The 23,259-nt window shown below is 45.7% G+C and overlaps 1 protein-coding gene across 1 annotated transcript; it reads right to left on the bottom strand.

Moving 5' to 3' along the window:
* Positions 1 to 1,332: 1,332 nt before the first annotated feature.
* On the bottom strand, positions 1,333 to 22,751 carry ccnd2a (cyclin D2, a). The gene is made up of 5 exons (XM_079286238.1): positions 22,427 to 22,751; positions 20,815 to 21,030; positions 17,719 to 17,878; positions 10,810 to 10,958; positions 1,333 to 5,602 (listed from the first exon to the last, which is right to left on the bottom strand). Exons 1-5 carry the CDS (start codon positions 22,616 to 22,618, stop codon positions 5,417 to 5,419), a joined length of 903 nt encoding a protein of 300 aa, XP_079142364.1. The 5' UTR covers positions 22,619 to 22,751; the 3' UTR covers positions 1,333 to 5,416.
* Positions 22,752 to 23,259: the final 508 nt, after the last annotated feature.

The following is a 23,259-nucleotide window of genomic DNA, read 5'->3' as shown; positions in this document are numbered from 1 at the left end:
ACAATTGGCCATGAAGTCTGACTGTTATTCCTATAATTGTAGGAAGATGTCAGACCCCGCTGTCACATAAATAGGTACTTTACTGTTTTCTATAAAACACTTTTATATTTGCTTGATTTTAATACAATTATTAATCGATAACAAAATAAATTGAACTTTTCTCAACATACAATACTATGACTTTTTCATGACTTTTTTCAACATACTATGATATGGGTACATTCAAAGTCTCTTATTTGTCATTTCAAAGAATTGAAATAGTCTGTATATAATTGTTGTGGTAACAGTATCGATTATAGTGGAGCTTGGAGTGTCTAAACATTGTAATAGGAGATACATTTTGAAATATTGAGCCCCATAGGGTTTAAGAGTTAAACATTATGGACATATCTCCAAAAGTTTCTTAATTATTATGATGGCCTGAATTGAAATCACATATAACCTTAAGTAAAAGTAACTTTCTATTAAAAAGGTATCTGTGTGAAATGTCCACCGATGACAACTTTGTATTTAAAATTCATAGGCTCTAGTTTTACAACAAATACATATTCAGTCTTAATGTCTTGCCTGTCAGAAGTATATTAATTTAGCCCACATTCATTTCAATATATTAAACACATCAATTAAACAATCTTTCTTTTGCAGCAGGTCTGTTGCTTGTGGTAATGTCTGTGAATCAAAGACATTAATACATGCCGCCACTAGAGGGCATAAATAACACACGTGCCCTTGTCATCCAGCTTTATTTGTGGCATTTCGCCACACGTTTTATTACCTGGGCCTACTTGGGGACCTACGTTCTAACCATCCTTCAATCTCACTGCTACGTACAGTAATACATGGGTCACCATAATATCACCATAATACCAAAACCATGCATTCAGCTTTAATGTGCCCCAATCAATGAGGGGTGCAGCAGGAAGCTAACAGCCTGCCTTGTTTTTGGCACTGTACTATGAAGTTGTCCATAAACTCCCTTCACATTTCCATTCCTCACTAAAGGGATGGTAGGCCGCTGTAGTTGAGATACCGGTATATTTCCTTAACTTTTGGTGGCAGGCAGATTTATTGGACTCAGCTGAAATATCAACACATCCCATTTTTTTCCTGTGTGTACACATTAGCAGGGAGTGTTCATAACTGGTCTTCCTTATACTCGGGCCAGGGGAACTCATTGTCCCATGTCTCGTCATCGCTGCTTTGTGTAGCTTTCAAATGATTAAGTGCAGCTGAACTTTGCTCTGCTGTATCACTGCTGACTCACACACAAGCGGGTCTATTGATCCTGAAACAATTAGACACACCGGTTAAAAGGAGCACAGGCGTGGGAAATAGTGAGCTGATGTGGTGTCACACCCTTTAAAGCAGAAGTTTATTGAACAGAGGTTGTGCAACAGACATTTGAGGTACATGATATGAGTTATAGTGGAGGTGGGGGCAGCTAGAGGGGAAATCTGCACCATTGAAACTTCCAGATATATCAGAGTATTTATGGTAACACATAACAGGTGTAGCTCAAACCATAATCATGTGGCAGTTACAATGGTGCGCACACATATATTTCAGACCAAAACGTATCTTTCTTACATACATAATCCATGTTTACTGACATTCAGAGTGATTGTGGTCGTATAAAGCAAGAACTGTACTTTGGCCATCATAGGAATGCTGTTTTCCCTATCTCGCACACAACAAGTCAGATGTAGCACCAAAGATGAACTGAAATGAACATGCTTGAACTATCTACGAAAGACACGTCCCCCAAGAAATGTTGCTGCGCCCGCCCCCCCCCCAATAGGTTAAGTCCAAGTGGAAACGTATTTCCTGTTTCCCGTCTCACTGAGGAAGTAGTTTCTCCACTAAAACAGTGGGAATCAGCCACAAAAATGCTAATTTGTCGTTGCTCGCCCCCCTCCCCACCCCCGTTGTACTTTTTCTCCTCCGTTCCAGGCTACCTAACTGCAGAGGTATCGGTAAAGGATTTGTTTGTGTTTTATTTTGTCCAGTAATCCTGAGGTATCGGAAATACCACTGATGCAGAATGTGACTGAAGAAGAGCAAAATAGATAAAAGAAGGGGGAAAGGACACATGCTATCTAAGCAAACTGTACAAAGAACATTTCCAGTCGAATAGTCATTTCATGTTCTTCTATCACCATCTACTTCTTTTCTTCTGAATGTATCTCTTAAGCAGTAAAATAATTATATTATAATACACGTTTATAAAATAGCAGCACACTCAAGTGACACATCACAACTAGGTAATGTTATTTTTTTGTATAAATGACACAAATTCATAGCTTTTAGCAGCGCAAAAAGACAACAATAACTCAATAAAAATATTGACACTTTTTTTTCTTGATGTCTTCACACCTCCTCCTCTGTCCTCTCTTCACTTTGGAATACAGTATCTCTAAATCTTAGAAAACCCCTTTTGTGGGTCTGGTCACCCCATAAAATATATCAAACACAAATTGAAAAGATGGTCTCAATATACAACACATGCAACAATAATTTTGCAGGAAAGAAAATCACAACTATTACGTTCGGGAGAGAGCTAACATCAGGCAAACAGAGGCAAAATGAAGAGGTTATATCAAATATTCAAACAGGGATGTTTTGGCAAGTATGTCATTAAATTGCCCAGTTTTACTTAAACACGCGATCCCCACATTTATCTTCAGTTTGACGGACATACGCTCAGCAAAGTCACATACCGTCAAGAAAAAAACTCAAGCATTAAGTCAAAGACACCTTTTCTGTGGCAAAGCCTCGTGTCCCATTAAAACAAAACAAAGCAAAATAATCTGTCTCTTGTTTTGTGCTGGTGTCTGTTTGGCTGATGAACCCCCTTGCCAATGATTTGAAGCAGCAAAGCTCACAGGGGACAGATGTGTTCACTGACAGACAATCGGCCTGAAATACACAAGCCAGCACCATAGAAAACTGACCAACCACTGAAACACACATCAGTTAAAGGTGGTTTGGAACAAACGCTCTGCTGTCTTACAAATGCAAACCTCATGGCCCTCTGAAGAACATGTGCAAATATTCGATGTTACGACCACCTTCTCGTGTAGCTCATTGCTGCCCCGTGTGTCTGTCTGTGGCTGTGATGCAGATAAATATGAAGAAAAATTCAAGTAGAAACAAATATTTAATTTCTTGACAAAGTAAAATAAAATCAAACAGAACCCGTGGATCAGTGAAGTCTGCGTGTAGGCATTTTCCAAATCATGTTGGCGTTTTTCTATTTGTTCAAATTCTCTGAAAGATCAGACTCTCCACCAACTTGCACTTTGCTTCAATCGGAATGTTTTTTTCTTTTCTTGTTTTTGTCCTCTCGTCGCAAGTTGTGGAAAGCCTTTTTCATTTTGGCTCTTGCTTGACAAGGGTATGTCTGACAATTGGGAAACCAGCCCTACAAAGTAAACCAAAGAAAAGGCTAAAAAAAGAGAAACATCCATTCACCTCCAATCACGACCCGACACATTTCATTTACTTATCTCCTGGGGAGCATGTTCTCAAAGTGCTTTGCCATTGAAATCATATAGGGGAGCTTAAACAACCCCATGTGGGACTCCAGATGCATTGACAGTAAATTATCATCCTGTACTCCTCTAACCACCCCCCCCCCCACCCCCCCCCCAACCCACCCGCCCCCACCCTCCATGAAAGTTCATCCACACATGATCTGGCAGCATCTTCGTTCCTCATTTATTCATCTCCAAACCCAGAACGTTTTTTGTTCACTTAGCTGTGTCATTGTATGGACATCCACTGTGAGAAATGAATGTTGATTCCAGCCTAATATGCAGGTATCAAAAGTTTTATTGTGCGGCCTTTGGGCATCTTTTGTTCATTATCATCTTCCGGCCACTGGCTGTAAATCCTCCACACTGCAGCATGCTCTTGCACCACCAAACTCCTTTCTGTCCTACCAACCATGTGCCTCCCACAGTTCAACACTTGGTTGCAAACTCTTTCTAATTCTTTCCACGCCACACCCGGTTCCCTCCCTGCTCATAAATACAGAGGAGTCCAATGTTCTCCAGACTTTCAAAAGCATCGCATTACTTTTTTTTTTTTCCCAAGACATCGTCCTCTCCTGCTTTTTGACATGTGCAATACACACACTGCACACTCGTGGGAGGTCATGACAACTCTTGTCCAGACTCAAAAGCAGCCTTTCACTTCTAAGGAAACACCATATCGTAACAACGTGAAAAGAAAGAAGTATCTGTGTCATTAACAGAATGGCAGTAATAAACTAACACCTCACATGAGCTCTGAGGTGTAACGCCTCAGGAAAAATGCTCTTAGAAAGATAAGGGGCTCTAAGTGAAAGTCCCTTCGCCCATATCCTCCTTCGCTGAATCGTAATCTGTCTCACGCACGAGTTCATTGTTGGCCAACAAAGAAGCACGACACATTGTTAACGCATGAAGGCAGTGACATTAGCATAGATGCCCTGTTATACTGATGGACAACGTATGTGTAGCCTCCTCTTGCTCCATCGTCTTTTGACTTACTACTGTAAGTCTGTGACTTGACTTTGCTCAAGTGCCTCACGCCATAGAATGCACACTGCTAATATAGACACCGGTTCACATGTAGCATTCGCACCACACATACACGCACGCATGCATGAAAATCTGGCATACTCGCATATAAACACACACACATGCTTGCACACTGACTGACACACAAGCAGCCTGGCAAGAGGAGCTTATTGATCTCTACTACGCAGTTCCAAAATATATCCAATGATATTATCAATAATAATAATTACGAATACTACTAATAATTATTATGATCCCGTCTCTTCCATGGGATTGGGACCCATCGACTTTTAGCATAGCGTTCTCACGGCTTCGTCTGTCTCTCTCATGCGGACCTTCTGGTGATCGAGGAGCTTGCGTCGTCTCTTACACCAGCCACGAATGTTATAGTGATAATACTCATGTAAAACAAAACAGGGCAGAAAAAAAACGTAAGCCCCACCGTGATCCCATGTCATTTTTTGAATGGTTCCCACAACTTCTACCATGGTTAAAATATAACTTAAAGATCATACTACAAAGGCAGAATGCAAATATGATTGGCTTTCCCTTCTGTATATCCAAGTTCACCACAGAGCTTCATCTTGTATCAAATTTGTTGCTTTTGGACTAGAACATCATAGAAAATCGATTTCGTGGGCAGGTGTTTTTGACTTGAAGAACAGAAAATCTACACACAAAAAAACAAAACAAAAAAAAACTAGCAAGCATTGTTCTTTTTCTTTTAAAGGGCTTGTGTTTTTAACATTTTTGTTCTTTTGTTCTTTTTTTCTGCGTTTAAGAAAATTGAGGTTTTTTTTTGATGATGCTTTTCTTTTTTTTGTAAATCCTGTGCAATATCGCCCTCTGGTGGTTCACAAGTTGACATCACGGACGTCTGTTGGGGTGGAGGATTGATCCAGCTCGTCCAGGCCTTTCCCGCTGGGGCCTCTCTGCGTCTGCTGCTGCTGCTGCTGCTGCTGCTGCTGCTGCTGCCGCCCCTCACGCAGGCTGCTCACCAGCACACGCTCAATCTGCTCCTGGCACTCTTTGAGAACGTCCTGCAGTGCAACAAGAGAGGGAGGACAAGCTGTAAATATATATATATATACATATATACACATTTTAAACTGCTGGCAGGGAGGCAGGATATCTCTCTCATTTCCAAATCAAGTCAATTTCACTTTCTTGAATGTTCAAGTGGCATTTTCAACATAGTCGAGGATTATTTAATGCAACCGGAAGCTTGTTCAGTTTGCCTCTTATCAAGCAGTTCAGCCTGAATCAACAGATATAGTGCCACAGTTGCTCACTGTAGCTCGTAACAGGAGAAATCGTAAAACGTAAGTCAGTGCATGACAACAGGGACCCCTGGCGTGGCGGCAGAGGGGCCAGGGGGTTTTAAATGACTATCGACTTCATAGCTGCTCCGGCTATACTGCCACGGTTGAGCACAGACGCGGACCAGACTCGAGCATTACATCAGCCCACCAGGGTTGTGCACTCGTGCACGGACACACACATGTGCATTAGCACGCACACACCACTGCCTCTCCCATCCCACCACCTCCGCCATTCCCAAAACACACGCAAAAACCCAAACAGGAGTAGCCTTGACGACGGCAGCTGGAAACACAGGTAGTACTGAAGCTATGTTAATTACATCCACCTCCTGTGGGAACACAAAGGTGGTGCTTTTTTAACGAGAGCCAGTCTTGTGGGCCTGCCTGCCTGCGGGGGGATCCATCTGAGAACCTGCTCGGCTCGCCTTTCACCATCAAAGGCTGCGGCAGCAATCTGAGAATCCACCTGGGAGAGGAGCCTCTCAACAGCACTGAGCGCTCATATCCTTCCCTGATGGAGGGTTGACAGAGGGGACAGAGCAACTCACTTGGGGGGGGGGGGGGGGGGGGGAGTAAAGGGGAGAGCGGTGCTAAATGAGTTGTGAGCTCGATCGTCAGAGAAAGGTCAAAATGTTTTTGAGTGAGGAACTGCGACGACAAAAATATGTTCTGTAAGAGCAGCAGAGCAAACGGATATGAAAGTTCTCCTGTCCGACTTAACACCGCCCCCTGGTGGCAAAATACCAGAACACAGCTGAAGCTGAGTTGCCTGCTTTTCAGCTCTACTCACGAGTAAACCCCCCCCCTGCCTTAAAGCACCAGGCGTCTGCGCGAAACATGACTGAGAGCGCCCCATGGCCGGAGGGATGGATGAAAGTGTAGCGCTTGTGGAGCGAGGAAACATTCTTCAGACGTTTAGAGCCGAGTTAAAACCTGATGGGCCACAGTTTGAGCCTGTGTTACAGCTTCTGGTGCCGCTGGGGGCCTTGATGAAATGAGAACAGAGGCCTCACTCACATCTGAATTGCTCTTTGGGAGCCGCACACGGGTGAGTGGCAAAAGGTCACAGAGCGTCAAAGGTGGAGCAGCATGACACATAACGGTGCGAGGCATGCACCGTGTTGTCGGAGGGAAACTACATGACTTTTTTACGTCTTTAATTGATCAAATGGATCTGAGCCCAGAGGGGTTCTGCTGAAGTTTGCATGAGGTAATTCCCGTCTTGACGACTCTTTTGTTTTGAGTTCTCCAGACACCACAGATGATTAGCTCGAGAGAGTTTTTTTGGGGGGGGTCACAAAAGCATGAAGAATGATTTGACGTTGAGGAGGTTGGACTGATCTGGGCTGGGGGAGCAGTGGGTCTGACGTGGAGGAAAACCCGAGCGGCGTCTGTCCCTTAATCTCCTCCAGAGGCCGGCTGCTGACATGGGCGTGTGCACGACTATAGCGCACAAAATCTTCCCACCAACATGTGGCTCATAAAATCTCAATTCCTCTGAGAGGATTAAGTAAAGCGAACGAACATATAAAGGAACTGCCTGAAGGAACTGCCTGTGTCTTACCGCAAGAATGCACGCCTTCACTTCTTAAAAGACATTCTCCGATCCCATGCCAAGCCCCATGGGCTTCATTCGAAACACTTTAACGACTTCAATGTGCGACTACTGAAAACACCAATTCTGTTTACAGTGAAGCTCTGGGTATTTGGATACTGTGGGGGCCAACAGCACCGAATAAGTTGGGCGTGGGTGGCAGCGCTACACTGAAGCGTCTTATTTTTGCAGCCTCAACCCCGGAAAAAAACATAACCAACCTCAGATCCTCCCCTTGTCGTCACGGCCTCCATCTGCCATCTCAAACATACATTAAACTGCAACAATCTGTCTTCCTGACAAAGCAAGGCACGCGCATTATCCCATGGCGGCCTTTGTGACACCGGCGGTAGAGAGGGGAAGTCGTGCAGACAACACAAAACCAAAAAGGAAGAAATGTGTGAAGCCATGGAATGTGTTTTAACTGCTGACTGTACCGCACAAGACAGTGTTTAGCTACTCTGGGAGGACTTGGTGGTCAGACAGCTGAGACAAACACACACACACACACTACTAATCTCAGGGAATCCTAAAACAAAATATCCGGAGGCTGACACCGGAAGTAAGGAGTCACCGCATGACTTGAATTTCCTCAAGTTACAAAAAGGAAAATGTGACCTCTCTCTTTCTTCAGCTTTGCATGCCGAAAGCACCACAAGCGGTGACGCCACGGGCTGCGTTAATGGAGATAATCCTTCTTAATAAATGCATCTTTGTTGCAAGCATTCTGGCTCCATCACACTGCTGTTGAATTCCTCCCCCAGGGAAAAACAAAAATCACATTTCAATTTCACCATCCATCCATCACCCAACTTGTGCGAGACCATCGCAGTGATATTTAGGCCACGATGGAGACCGGAGTCATTTTTTAAAAAAAAGGAATAAAAACAGAAGAGACGGAGGAATGGGAAAATGTGTTTCTGGTGTCTTTGTGTGCGACTCTCACTGAAAAGAAAAAGATGAATGAGACACTGGGAGAAGTTGACCCAAAAACAGCAAAATCTAGGAAGTCAGAATCATTGAGGAATAAAGAGAAGCTCTACCCGGTTGGCCTTTGTGTACTAACTATTTGTCAAAATGTTGTGTTGTAGCAGCGTGTATTTCGTACTGACACTACAGCTGACCTGTGCAGTTCAAGGGAGTCACACCTGATCAGCCTCCCACTGTAAACTCACCACGTTCTCACAAACTTCATATTTCTTTTCTCAGCACATGATGACTTGGCTCACACAGCCCCCCCCCCGTCTGCTGTCCCTAACAGGGAGCCCCCCCCTTGGCCACACCAGGTGTGTGTGTGAGGCTACACACATTCTTCCAGCCATCCTGAGATGGTGACTTGGCCCGATCACATTTCCACTGGAAAACCACAGCTTCTGGATACCACAGATGCTAGCGGGGTGCCAGGGGAGCGGCGATGGCCGTGATGCTGTTGGCAGCAGCAGCTGCAGAGGTTGGCGAAACTTGCTTTTGCCTTCATGTTTTTGCCTGGCCCTTCGGCCGGCTGCTTGTGCTGCTCTGTTCTACCCTCTACACTGCCTGCCAAAACCAAATACAGTATGCGGAGTGTACACATTTAGACTCAGGTTCAAACCAGCTCCCTGATGACCGCAGTCAAAACTGAGGTTGAGGTGACCTTTGGGGATTGAATTGACGAATATAGTGGTTGAGCTTTTGGGAAAAGAAGGTAGGGTAACGTTAAACGTGAAAAGGACACAGTCACTGCTCTCCATTTCCTCTCTTTCTGTGTGTGAATGCACAACTGTGCACATGTCTGATGTAAATGAAACACACCCGACATGTTAATTGTTGGCTGGCTTCCCAGCAGCTTATACTAAAGCCTCTCATATAAGTTGAATGAGGACGGGTGCCCTTTGCTTTGCCTTCTGTGTTTACTGCGAGCCATGGCTTGTCTGGATCCAGGAATGTGAGGAGTTGATCATAGAGACACAGAGCGACTTAATTCCCTCAAGTCTGAGACCTTGCAGCCTAAACACACTGAGGCCCTGTGCTGCTGAGGTCAGCTATTTGTTTTTCCCTCTAGCTGCTGAGCGAGACTTCACACAACTCGCACCAGAGGGAGCCATGCTATCCAGCAGTGCTGCATTATGGACCATAGGAGGAGGCGAGAGAGGGCCGATTGTCGCGAGGGAGGCGTGAGGGAGCCCCCCCCCCCTCCTTTTCCACCCTCAGTGTCCTTTTCACACTTCAACAGCTTTCTTCCACCTCCTCCTCCAACTTTTCTTCCTTTTTGGGGGAGAATTAAACGTAACAGGGCTGAGGCTTTGGGCTTCAGTGTCACTGCCCTTTGATCTGCTCCCTGTGCAGTGAGCACACATGGTCTCAAAATGTTCACGTTTAAATAATAACTCACTAAAAGCCCTTTTCATAGTGGTCGGTATTAGGAGCGTGCTCAGACCTGGTGCTGCTCTCCAGGCACTGTGCTATGGCTGTCCACTACTCCTGAATAGACAGAAGACTTATTTCCCCAAACAGACGAATAAAGAGTAACGTAACACATCACCTCCCGGTCTCACTCATCTTTCCCTCTGTAGATGTGCCCACCTACTCACCCTTACAGTAAGCTATAGCAAGCTGACGTCCTCTCCCATCTGTGTGACGAAAGCCAGGCATCTCAGAGTCAGTGGAGGCCCTGCCTGTGTTTGGACTCAACTCACCCACCACCGCAACATTCACTGTACCCAGACAGCCACACAACGGCCCGGCCAGCATTCCTGTCAGCGACAGAGCATACTGTATATGCTCTCAACCTGGCTTGATTTAGAGGATTCTTTATATGAGGGGGGCCCTGAGGAGCCTGACCGGACCGATGGAGAGGGAAAGAAATCTGCCACATGCCATCTGTAAGTCCAGTCAAGTGTATGCCAGAAAAGACTTCGTAATATAAACGGATGCAGTTGAAGATTTCTTTGAATGAAGACATTGTTGGTCTTAGTTTGATGCTCATTTTTCACTTCTCATGACAAATATTGGCACAAAAAAAAGCCCCAAGTGGGTTTGCGGAAAGCTAAATGCCAGCAAAGAAAAGCCATTCCAACTTCTGTCTGTTGCAAACACACAACTTCACCAGACATGTGGTATTTCCTAACCTTTGACATGAATAGCATAGATATTTTCCCTCAGAGGACCTGCAAGTCTGGTAGAATAAAACAGAATTTGCTTGCTAACAGTAAGATAATGTAAAACGGTGTGTTTTTTTGCAGAAATAAGAGGCGTTCATGTGAACTCAGCTTTGAATGGGAGAGTTAGGTTGGAGTTAGTGAAGCTGGAATGAGTGTTCTGGATGTGACAGAGAAGTACAAAAGAAACTCACCACTTCTGTGTTTGTGATTTTGGCCAGCAGGTCCGTCAGACTGTCGCCCCACTGTGACTGGTCAGCTGAATCCAGCTGTAGGCCGCAGATCGCTGCCCCCACACTTCCTGTGGCAATCATGGAGGGAGGATACATGGCGAAGCCGAAATCTGTTAGCGGAAAGAAATACCAATTGAGTTAAATGTATCTCCAGCGCTATTCGTTTTGGTAACGACACAAAGGGGTATTTATTGTTACATTAAGCGAGGAGCTAAAATCTTTAGATCAGCAAATGACAAAAAAACGGTTCATTTACACTGGATTCTTTATTCACCTGGTGCAGTTTGTAAAGTTCACTTTTCAATTCATTTGCTCCACAAATAGTGAACACATACGTCGCTCCGAGAGGCAATATGATTTGGTAATCTAGCAGTCAGCGAATAAATAATCCCTCTATTGCACCGGGTCTGAACACAGCGCTCACTAATGACCAGGGGGCCTGGATAATGAGGGTTCACTTGGCTTGTAAAGGAGCTGAAAGGCAACCACCCTCACCCGCTCCCCACCCCAGTCCCCCCTTTCCCCCGCCCGGCCCCCTTTTCTTCCATCTCCTGAGTAAATCATGTGCTCGCTGAAGAAAAAGCCCCATAGCGCTTGGAAAGGGGGGAATAAAGAGGCTCAGTGCCTCTGCCAACGCTCACTGCTGTAGGTCCTTTTTCCACGTGTGGTCACAGGCGTGCGTCTCAAAGACCAATAACCTTGTTAGCTCCCCTCACTGTCATTCATAATGCAAATGAGACAGCTTGTGAACGGGCCAGAAGCCCGAAAAGGCAAGGCAACTGGCATACAGGGAGAGGGAGCAAGGGAGACAGACAGACAGTGAGGGAGAAAGTTTTTCTCTTCACAAACAGAGACGCACACACACACACACACACACTCGCTCCTCTCTCTATTCTCCCTTTATGTCTTGCTCAACTTCTACCTTTCTTTTTGGACAACACATGGCCTGCTTAGCTGGGGCCAGTGAATGGCACACATGCCTCAGTCTTTGTTGCTACAACAGGCAGCGGTTTGCATTGGCGGCCCTCCTATCTCTTAGCATATTAATAGAGTGGCGGGCCTGCGGGAGGGAAGGCAGAAGAGTGTGACTCCATTGTCCAGAGTCATCACCTCATTTCACCCAATTGAGAGACACGGGGGACAGGGGAGGGGGGGAGGGGGGGAAGATGAAGGAGGAGGGATGGACGGAATGGCGACAAGACAACAAGGAGAAAAGAAGGGAAGTTGGTGGGAGAGGAGGGGGGGGGAGCAACTCCGATGCACATCACTCTTAAGTCTGTGTCCAGACTCTTGTGAGGTTTTGGAAGAAGAAAAGAGTTGCCCTCCAGCGACCCTCACCTCCTGCCTCCCATCTACCCCCCCCCCCACAAGTATTCCTCTGTTCCTGGGCCACCTATGGGCTAGAGGAGTGGGCAGTGGGGGCATAGACACAGCCTGCACATTAACATATTGCCATATTCAATTGCAAAGCAAACTGTGTGCGATGGCCATGAAGGAGATTTTTCTTCCTTCTTCTTCTTTTTTTTTTTTTTTAATCTGGAATCAAAGAGGTAGGCCCTTTGATAGCTGTAAAGGCAGCCCCTCACTGCCTTTTTAACATGCACAGCCAAGCGCTTTCTCATCTTGTGGGCTCAGTGTTGACAAATAAATGAACTTATTATACACCCCTGTGTTAGCCGCTGGGCCTCTGCCAAGGGGCGATTTATTAAAGGCTACCTCGAGCCAAGAGGAAAGAACACACAAAGCCCCCCAGCATTACATCACTGCTGTAAGAGCACAACGTTCTATAGCGGGGTAAGGAGACAAAGGCATACACGGATTTACTGTACGTGTGTGGTGAGAGCGGACTGACAGGCGAGGAGGCAGACACCTAAGGGACACAGACGAGAAACAATGCACTGATGCCTGCATGCTTTAAGATGCAGATGCAGACACACACACACACACACACACACACACAGCACAGACGTTGGTTTGTGGGAGAGCTGAGTGGCGGACAGTGGGCAGCAAGCTGATTTTTCGCACTCAAGACAAGACAGGTCTGTAGCAGAACAAGGACGCACGCGTGCAGCCGATGCAGGCTGACACTCCGGCCTGGTGGCTGCTGCATGTGGGGGGAAGAATGGCCGTATTTTAGGAGGCCCTCATTGATATTCATGTTGAGGATAAACAGTGTATGTAGCTGAGTGGGGACGCCTGCGATGGAAAGCTCCCTGTGAGCAGCGGCTGGCTGGCCTGGCCTGCACGCCTCTCACCCCCTCAATGGCCCTTTCTCCTCCATGTGCCCCCTCATCTCCATTCCTCCATGTTCCTACCCCCCCCCCCCCCCCTGAAACTTCATCCTCGCGCTTCTGGTCACACAGTCTGCTGCCCTACATGGCCCACTCCTCTTGGGTGGCTGCAATGCACAGTATGCACATTAAACTTGTAAATTAATTAAAGTTGGAAAGTTGAACACCAGCCAAAAGAAGAAAGAAAAAAAAAAAACCCTCTCCTTCTCACCCTCTCCTCTCTTTCCACGGCTATAAATCAGGGTCTTGTATTCTATACATGTAGCGCTCATTGACCTTGTTTATTAAAGGAGTAGCATTACGAGGACCCTGAGCCTGTTGACTGATTAAGGCCAAAAACAAACATTTTGGGATTGGCATGACGGTGTGTTTCACCGCTAATGCAACACAGCCTGGTATTCAAAGCTTCTCGGACGGGACAACTACAGTGGAGCTCTTGGAGATGCACAAAAACAACTTCACAACTGGGCTTGAGCAGTTCTTCCACGTGTAACTAGGGGAGACGTCTCTGATCAAGAAACAACACAAATCGATTCAACTAGCTGTCATATTCCATTTCGCTCTTGTTCCAGACTGTCACTCAGAAGTCAAACAGAAAACAAAACTTGGGAGAGTCCGAGTCAAACTGAGTGATTTTTCCACTCATTTGCCCAGGAAACAGAATTCCTCCTTAATTGTTTCACCCCGTGACAGCTTTCGTCAGCCTTGCACCATCATCTCCACTGTCACAGCTGCAGCCTTGAGGCCTTGGTAGCGTCAGCGATGAGGAGCATACCGATACGGATCAGATCAAAAGGTGGAAATATTCAAAAACTCTCTCTCTCTGTAGCTGATATGATCTGGGAAAAAAACCCTCTTATCAAAAAAGAAAAGTTGGAAGAGAAAGCAGGGAAAGACTCTGATGTCATGACATAAATGTGCAGGTCAAACTAGCTGCCACTAACATTTACTTTACTTCAGATCACAAATATTAGTCTCTGTGGTTACCGTGACCTCCAAGGAAAACATGTAAGCTCCAAAACATTTTGATTCCTCAACCGTATTGGTGGGATGATTGCAGCCTCCGAAGCAAAAAGATCTCTCTTTGTGTTTCTGGTGTGACTCAGCTTGCCGCAGTATTTACAGTGTGGTGCTGATTACACCAGTGTGGGGGGGGGTCAGGACATACCACTCGATGATTCACTCTGTGGGTCACATTTTTGGGAGCATACTGTCCGGAAGCTTCTTCCTGCTCCCTGGGATGACGACGCAACCGGGACCGGACATCGAATTCCTCACATCAGTGGAGCGTGCAGAGAGATGTTAATTTGTTGGAGGACGTGGCTAATTTGTTAGGGTTCTGAGTCATCAAACATGAAGGAGGCTGTATGTAAACAAACACCCGTAAAGACCATTTCATTGACCACATCTGAGATGAATCATTCCCCTCTAGAATGCGGAGCTGAGTCCGAGAGGGGATTCTAGCGTGTGGCAGCCACTTGGAGAGGCAGCTTACAGGAAGCATGCAGCCTCTGGACACGTGAGTCCTAGCAGCTACAATGAAAAGAGGACTTATGAATCATCTTCCAGTGTTCGACTCGTCACTGTTGCGTAAAAATGTTCACGTTTACCTCTTCCTGTTCAGACAAGTCTAAAGCTCTGTCAGGCTCTGGTGACAGCTCTGGATATTTTTGAATGCTTTGAATTATTGTCATTATTTGTCTCAGGAAAACGAACCAGTTAATAATCATAAAGTCACTTCATACAGTCCAAAGACACTTCCACAAAAAAACAACAACAACCAAGAAGTAATCAAATACTATTCTGACATAAAATACCTTATTTACATCCCAACTTGTAGCAAAATCGTCATTGTGTCCTCCGGGACAATTGACTCTCTCTTGGACAGCAGTGTTGGCCCTGATCCAGCATTTTCTTTTGATCAACTTCTATAACTATTGTCACCATTCCATGCATTGCATTACAGAGAGAGGGCTATTGGAGTCGGGCATGAAAAAAAAAAAAATCGACCATAATCCCTGCGAATATGGCAAGAAGACGGGAGCTCAATAACCGCAGCAGACAGGTCGGGGTGCATCTGTCTGCCCCATGCACCCCATCCATTCTCCCACTTTACCTCAATTGAATAAGAATAGAAGAGGAAGCTCGGAGTGCTTGGTGTCTGTGTGTAGGAATGGAGGTTCGTAATCTCCCTTAATGAGCTTGTTGCTGGGCTATTATCCGGCGGCCTGCCTGAGGGAAACGCTGGTGTTTCCTATCAAGTGGCCCCGCAGCGCTGACCCTCGCATGGCTCTGCATATGAAATGTAAGGACCGAGCCTTTTGTCTCCTTTCTCCCAGCCTCTAGCTGAGCTCCTGAGCCATTTGCATAGTCCTGAATGGACCAGCCAATGTTATTAATTAATACAGAGCCAGCCTGCGCCACCTGACAAAATCCCACCGAGTGGCCCGAACGGAACTGTTTCATCAAAAGAGAGGAGCCATTAGGAATGAGAGGCCTTATTCTCCACTTCTCCTCTTCCCTCTCTTGTTCCCTTGAAAACAGAGAGCGGCGGTTTTATGCATGTTTTCTTTTTCAGTAGAGGGGCAGCAGTGGTGGGAGTAGTGGTGGGTGGTGGGTTGATTGAGACTGTATGAAACAGGACGGCCACAGGTGACCCGTTGTCAACTGTCTTGCAAATGTAAATCCTCCTGAGAGATCTCCTCCTTCTGCCGCGTCTTCACCTTTCTCAGAAGATGTCTCCAAGGAGGATCCTCACCCGACAACTCAAAGAGTTACAGCTGGGAACGCTTCACAAATGGGGTTTTGAATTCCCAGAGATCTTCAGATCCACCAAAAATTGACTCACTTGCGCTCTCTCTCTCTCTCTCTCTCTCTCTCTCTCTCTCTCTCACTCACTCTGTGTTGGCCCGGATACAGGTCTGAGGAGAGCATGCACAGATAAATGGCCTGTTGCTAATCTGGAGCTATCTCCAGAAAGTCGCTCTCATAAAACACAATGTCAGGAGGCCACGAGGCTCGTAAATGTATTTCCACTGCCTCATTGAAGCAATTAAGGACAAAGTGCATGCTGAGTCTTTCACAATGTTGCTTTGGGAATCGGTCCGATCACCGACGCGCTGTCATTCCAGTCATTAATCCGCTGGCACAGAAAAGGGGTGAGAGATGTGTGGGGTGAGACCCGGGAGAGGAAGAGGTCATAGGAAAGAGTGAAGGAAAGGGAGCCACGAGAGGAAACAGGCATTTCTTCTTCAAAACGTTTGTTGCAAACTCTTTCTCACCCGATCATGATCCAATACACATCAGTGCCGGTGATTCCAGCATTTTATATCGCAAACACCCGTCACCTCCCTCGTATATTCATCGAACTAGACACACACTCCTCTGAATGATGTCAGCACAAGGAGCAGTTTCCCATGAGGGGGTGTAGTTAGCATTCCTGTATGAGGCCTGCAGAAAAGGAAGCTGCTGCTGCTGCTGCTGCTGGTGGGGGTCACCCAGAAAGTGAATAACAAAGGAGAGCCAAACTGCCTTATTGTGAGTATATTTTGCAATTTTCCACATTAATGTAAGACATAAATCCCTGTTTAAGACAAGTAAACGTGCCAGTTTCCTATCTCTAGTCAGGCCTTGTTTGCAGCGTTGAATGTTGCGTTAGACGGTGACGCAAACAGGAGAAACCTGCCCTATAGTCAATCTCAACATGGGAAAGCTGTCATGTCCTCCAGCTGTAGGGCGGGGAGCTGTGAGAAGTTAGGGGGGGGGGGGGGGAGAAACAGGGAAGGAAGGTGGCAGGGGAAAGAGATATGAAAACATGACATGCCTTAGAATTGGCTATGCGAAAACAATACACTCCTCTGGCTTTCCCTAACTCCCCTGTTCCCTCCTGCATCTTCTCCGTCTCTTCAGATCATGTTAAAGGCTCCCTGTCCCTCCCACGACTCGCTGGATGTTTGATCTCGAGAGAACAATTCACCTCAAGAGCAGAAAGACAATGGCCTGCCTGCCTGTCCATTCCTCTTCTCGACCCTGTGCGACATGGGAATGCCCCCTCAACCGGGCTTAATCTGCTTTGAAGTGTTACTGGATGCTCTGGAAGCCACTGATACGCTGCTACAACATGACCACATACACAGCCTGGGAGAAGACAAATGATGGACGTCGGAGTCGAACGCTGAAATGTCTTCCGTGACACATGCTTTTCTTAAGGCAGAATATTTTCCCATCGCAGGTAATGCATCTCACTTAAGTCACGGCGGGCCGGGACTGGCCCGCGGCACGCCTCTGAACAGAGCTGTTGCCGCATGTTATCGAGAGAAGAAGGCTTTGATACGACAAGACCAGAAAGTATGTGGATGCTGCTTGGTTTGTCTTGGGAGCTTATCCGCGATCAGTGGCACTTGCAACACCAAAAAAGAAATAAGAAAAAGATGTGCTATCGAGATGATGTCGCACTCCGCATGGTCATCTTTTGGATTGTTTTTTTTTGTTTTTTTGCTGTGAAACAGCACAACGGGTTTGGACAAACAGCTGTTAATAACACAGGACACTGAACATGTGAGCTCCTGTTGTGTCCTACCTGTGGCACAGAGGGCGATGAAGGTTTGGACATGTTTGCGTATAAGTGCCAGCTTATCCTCGGGCAGTGGCAGCCTCCTCACAATGTGCTCAATGAAGTCGTTCGGTGTCACTGCTGCCAAGTTCCACTTCAATTTCCCCAACACCACCAGTTCCCATTCCTGGAGAAAGAGCGAGCGAGATGGAGACACACAGAGAGAGAGAGAGAGAGAGAGAGAGAGAGGGAATAGAGAGCAAGGAGGGATAACCGAAAATGAGAAAGATTAAGTGACACAGTGTACAACAACATATTGAACATACTGTAACAGCTTATGCTGCACTTTACTGCAGTCACAGCCGCTACACTGCTGCCTAAAGTGAGCGGCTGTGCCTCTGAAGGCCCCTTGCATTAGTATGTGTGGAGGTTAACGCATTATTGTTATTACGTTCGTCTCTGCTGGGACAGAGAAACACCAGCAGCGCCACCAACTCAGGTGACCTCACAACACTGTCTCCCTCCCCGTCTGTCTGTCTGGCATCTGGGGACTTTCCTAAAGAGGCCCACCAGAGGTTCTACTGTGTGTGTGTGTGTGTGTGTGTGTGTGTGTGTGTGTGTGTGATTGCAGAGTAAAAATGGATAGGAAGGCTGTACTTGTTAAGCAGCACCAGCAATAAATCTGCGTTATGTTATAAAGTTAACCAGTGTTTCATTATTTAATCGTACGCCATTCCATTCATCATTTAAACTATAAAAACATACATACAGGAAACGCAATTATTTTTTCACTGTTGCATTTTTCTGCTAATTCCGTTGGAGCCCTTTTGGTACTTGTTAATAAATTCACCCTTTCAGCGTACACTATTCTTCATACAAACAATGCTAAGTGCCACGTATCCTTAAAGACTTCACAGGAAACATGAACATTGGGCAGCATTTGAAGTGAACAGCTTTGAATCACACATTACTCAACACCTTTTCTGTGTCATCAGACTCAAGAGAATCAACTTCTCTGTACTTCACAAATTCTTTTTAACTTCGCTCTCTTGGCAAAATGTGGAGGGACAATAGGCGTGGTGTTCTCTTCTCTCAGAGTGAATCGCTACTTTCACTTCCTTGAGGAGGAGGTGATTGACGGAAGAGGTGGTGACTAATTTGGGAAAAAAATTTCGTGGTTTGGTTCTGGACTGCAGCCTTGTGACCGGGGACTTCGGATGCTCTTCATTTTCCCTTTCAGTGAGCGAGAGAGACAGAGAGCGAGCACATGGACTCAGTCATGAGACAACTCAACATGGCTGGCCACTGACCCTGCATGCTACCAGCTGCAACTTTCTAATCAAAGTGACATTTTTCAGCCGTGTCATGTTTTCCTGAGCTCCGCGATGCCATGGACATGGATAGAGGGGAGGAAAGGGGTTTTAAAAAAACAACAACAACAGAGATTTTGTTTATACCCACAGTTACTCATGCGGGAGGAAGTGAGCATTTAAAAGCACCACGGACTTAAAGGTTAAAGGTATCGTCCCTCTGTTTGCATGGAGGTGTGTAACCACTATCTCAAAGATTCACTTATTTGATCAGATGCAAATCACAGCCCAACAGTGGTCTGTTGATTGCTTGGGCTCTAATGTTTGCAACATGGCTGCCTCCATGCTCTCAAAAGCCTTTTTCCATCAGTGCCAGCAAGCGAGGTTCAGGCCTCCAGCGAGGGCGATATGAACCTTGCAACACAGGCTCTATACTGACAGGAGTGGCAGGCATGCAGGCACCCACTTCCTTCTGCTACTGCCTTCCTCTGGTCACACCATCTTTGTAACATTGCGGTTCTCTTTACAAGAAATTGTTACCAAAGACAAGGACATAAAAAAAACAAAAAAAAACGATCACATGCCCCGAGCAGCTGATCTCTGTTTCCTGTATCTGGGTGTCAGCCAAAATACTGCCTTATACAGAAAGACTGAGAAGAGGCCCCAGAAAACCAGTTCAGGGACTGAGGGCTTGGTCTTCACACTGAACATGAAGGTAGGATGTTTTCCTGTAAAGTGCAGCACGACATACTGTTTTACATATAAGTCCACCCCGTCTATCGGCGCAGCACTTTCTCACTGTAATACACATTCGGTTTACTTGTCCCCCCCCCCCCCACATCTACAGTACGTAAATTAAGTCGGACACAATATTCCCAGGCAGAAATACATACCGCTAAATTATTAGAAACCGACAAAACCAACAGCAGCTCGTCAGGAACTTGAGTACACTGCAGCAATCAGCTCGGCGTGAAGAGCCGCCAGCTCCAGGCAGCGAGGCAGGCCTACAACCACCAGCCACGTCTGGATCACAATATGCGGCCTCTTTCACAACATGGGTGGGATTGGCTGTTGTTTACCGAGGAATGTTTATGTAGCACCACAGAGCGGTGGGGAAGCACTTATCTGATGTGAAACTGAGTCAATTAACTGGTGAGGGCAGCTCATGGTGCCATCGGGCCAACGACGCCTCATCAAATATATCACGCAGAGGAACGGCACACCTGCATCACCACTTAAATGCACTGTGAGAGTCGAAAATAGTGCAGCATGACATGACGTCAGAAATGCTTGCATCAGCGGCTATTTTTGGATGCAAGCTGAACTGTAAAAGGCAAACTTGTATTTCTCTGTGTCTCTCCCTCTCTGGCTGACAGGAACAGAGTCAGAACTTTGGCTGAAGTTCAAGCTGACCTCGTTGCTCTGTGCAAATATCTGCCACTAGATGGCGATGGAGACCACTGCACGGACACGACGGATACTGTAAAGCCCAGAGGGTCTCCGACATGAAGAGAGTCATTGTGGAACAACTCACTGTGAGGCTTTCGCTTTTCATGCACCTTCTGATGATGGCGCTGGACAACAGAATCAGTGAAATGAGAACACCCCTGCAGTTTAGTATGTGATGTTTTCAGCAAAATGAATAAAAGCAATACATTTTGAGTGAATGAATGCCTTAAAACACATGAATAACCCCCCTTTTCAAAAACAAACTCAGAAAACATATATCATCAAATCTGGCTCAGCTGATGATGATGACAGGTGAGGTGCAACAGTGAATTGTGTGAAAAGTGTTGAACCAACTGTTGCTTACCAGCAGCTCTTGTGGTCTGATGGAGTTATCTGTGTAGATGCAAAGCTTCTCTGCGGTTAATGGACGAGTCTCTTTCAATTTGGATGCAAGAAACATGCACACTGCTCCCAGCAGCTGCAGGTTGCACTTTTTGGTGGGTACCACTGCTAAAAATCTGTCTAAGTAGTTCATGGCCAAGGGGAAAACTTCTTCCTCGCACTTCTCCTCCTCACAAACCTGAAGAACGAGACAGCAGACAATGCAGCAATGTTGAGCGTTTGGAATCTGTAACCCGCCCTGCATGAGACCAGACTTCATTTTCCAGCACTTTAAAATGTATATACAACTTTTATGAGAAAACGAAACAAAAGTCTAATCACATAAAGAGCACATATAAATTCAATGACACACATAGTTGGGGCCCGGCCAAGAATTTGCGCCCAGCCCTAACCGGTTGCGACATCATAAATTAATTCGGAATAGATTATTTTACAAAAAAAGGGAAATAAGTCTCAGACACATACTGTCAATAGCGTCGCATTCCTGTAGTTCACTAAGAAATGAATTCAAGTCACAATCAGTTGAGGCAAAAAAAAAAAAAAAAAAACACCCCGACAGCGCAGCACACGGAAACCCACTTTCTTTTTTTCATTCGTCATATTTTCATAAAATAATTAAAAATATAGATAAATTGCCCAGACCGATTTCCTTCACATCATAATGTTCAGACGGGTCTTCTGTATCATACCCGACAATATATTTCGAAATCCATGCGCGATAAATTCGAATAAAACGACAAAATAAAAGACAAGGAGCAAGAGGTTGGTCTGATGTGCGTCACCGGCGACCCGATATATATATTTCAAAAATTAATTAAAAATCTTCAGTGCGTCGGACCCTGACAATATTTACATGAAAATAAAGCCCAAAGGCTCGAGATTGTTTATAGATGGATGTCGACCAAATATATTAGACATAGTGTCGAAAATGGAACATAATTCCAGAGTGAGGCAATGCGTCGGGGGGAAGACCCAAAGGACAGATAAGGCCCTCGCCCCTTCCGACATTTCGAATAGATGCATAAAATGTTTACAACGCTTTTTGAGATCACTTCTATACTCAGTGCACACAAAAGACCATCCTCTGTCATTGCCGACGGGTTTGAGTCGCTGTTATTGCGTTTATGACACTGTAAAGTCCTCTTAAAAGCACGAGCGCTCCTGTAAAAAAACCAACATGGCGATAGAACACAACAGGGCAGCACTGCATTGGGGAGTGCATACGTGTGCATGGAAATAATCCGGCTATCTAAAATAACAACATTAAAGAATCAACAGGCAGCTCGTACAGACAGCACGTGAGGCACATCAAATAAATCCTCCGGTGTCACAGATAGCACAGCTCGAAGTATCACGAGCAACGTCTTCGCGACCGTACTTTAAAAAAAAAACGGTAAGAAAATAATGACAGAAAGCGACACATTTGGTTAATACGAGGAATAAGCAGTCGGGAAGGAGAGCTATAAGTCGTATCTACTGTCCGACAATTGCAAACAGCAGTAACAAAACAAATCAGGAGGCTTTAAAGTCGAGCACGGAAATAAGACTTGTCGGCACTCGGTGTTTCGGTATACCTCCAACATCCAAGTAGCGACCATCCTCCTCATGAACGGCTGAATATCTTTCTGGACGCCTTTGAAATAGGAATATTGGGGTAGAAATCTCTCCTCTAGGGTCAACAAGCTCTGCAGGACTCTGTCATCGCACAGGAGGTTCGGATCGGGACGAGCTCGGATGGTGTCCATTTCGAGGCAGAGCAGCTCCATGGTGCTGGTGCTTTCACTTAGGTCAGAAAAAAAAAAAAAAAGTAGTATTTCTCTCACGGAAGCGTATAAGCAGCGTTGCAAAGCAAAAATGCAAAAGGATAGCAAGGAACGTCTTTTAGAGGCATAAAAAAGTGAGACTGCAGGAGCTCCGTAAGAGTAGTCCTGCCTCTCCTTGTTGAGAACTTTTTCCTCTCTCCCCACAGTGCGCCTCTACTTTCATCCGCCTGGCCAGATCAGGCGCATTTCAAGTCTACGCTGCATGCGCCACTGACGCAATTCACTTCATTACCTCTGCATAGACCAGAAGCAACATGCTGCACAGCCCTGTCCCTCTTTCTTCTTCTCTGGCAGCCACGACATCTTTCAGCGAACGTGTTTCATTTAAACATGGATATAAAAGTTGACATTTTCCCAAAAGTAGATCCCCAACACTATACAGTGAACGGTGCAGAATAAATACTTCTACTAAACTCGACTTTATCCACATTTCTTCACATTTACCGACTGTTTTAGGCTAAACTAATTATATAAATTAAATTCTGTGGATGCATTAAAGTGTGTGACTGATGGGTGTTTCATTATGCTGCGTTCTGGTCAAATACATGCTTCTCTGCGTTTTAATGGATGCATTTCTCTATGTT

This window comes from Melanostigma gelatinosum (genome assembly GCF_949748355.1).
Source record: "Melanostigma gelatinosum genome assembly, chromosome: 1".
In the NCBI taxonomy this organism is placed as follows: Eukaryota; Metazoa; Chordata; class Actinopteri; order Perciformes; family Zoarcidae; genus Melanostigma; species Melanostigma gelatinosum.
The sequence above is the reverse complement of the archived record's forward strand: the minus strand, read 5'-3'. Positions and strand labels throughout refer to the sequence as shown.

Bases quoted from the DNA above. Each gene is read 5' to 3' on its own strand.
- ccnd2a (XM_079286238.1), bottom strand. From the start codon at position 22,618: ATGGAGCTGCTCTGCCTCGAAATGGACACCATCCGAGCTCGTCCCGAT. The intron at 21,031-22,426 runs GTATACCGAAAC...CTCGTTCTTCAG, and splicing joins TCGCTACTTGGATGTTGGAG to GTTTGTGAGGAGGAGAAGTG. The intron at 10,959-17,718 runs GTAGGACACAAC...TTCCGCTAACAG, and splicing joins CATCGCCCTCTGTGCCACAG to ATTTCGGCTTCGCCATGTAT.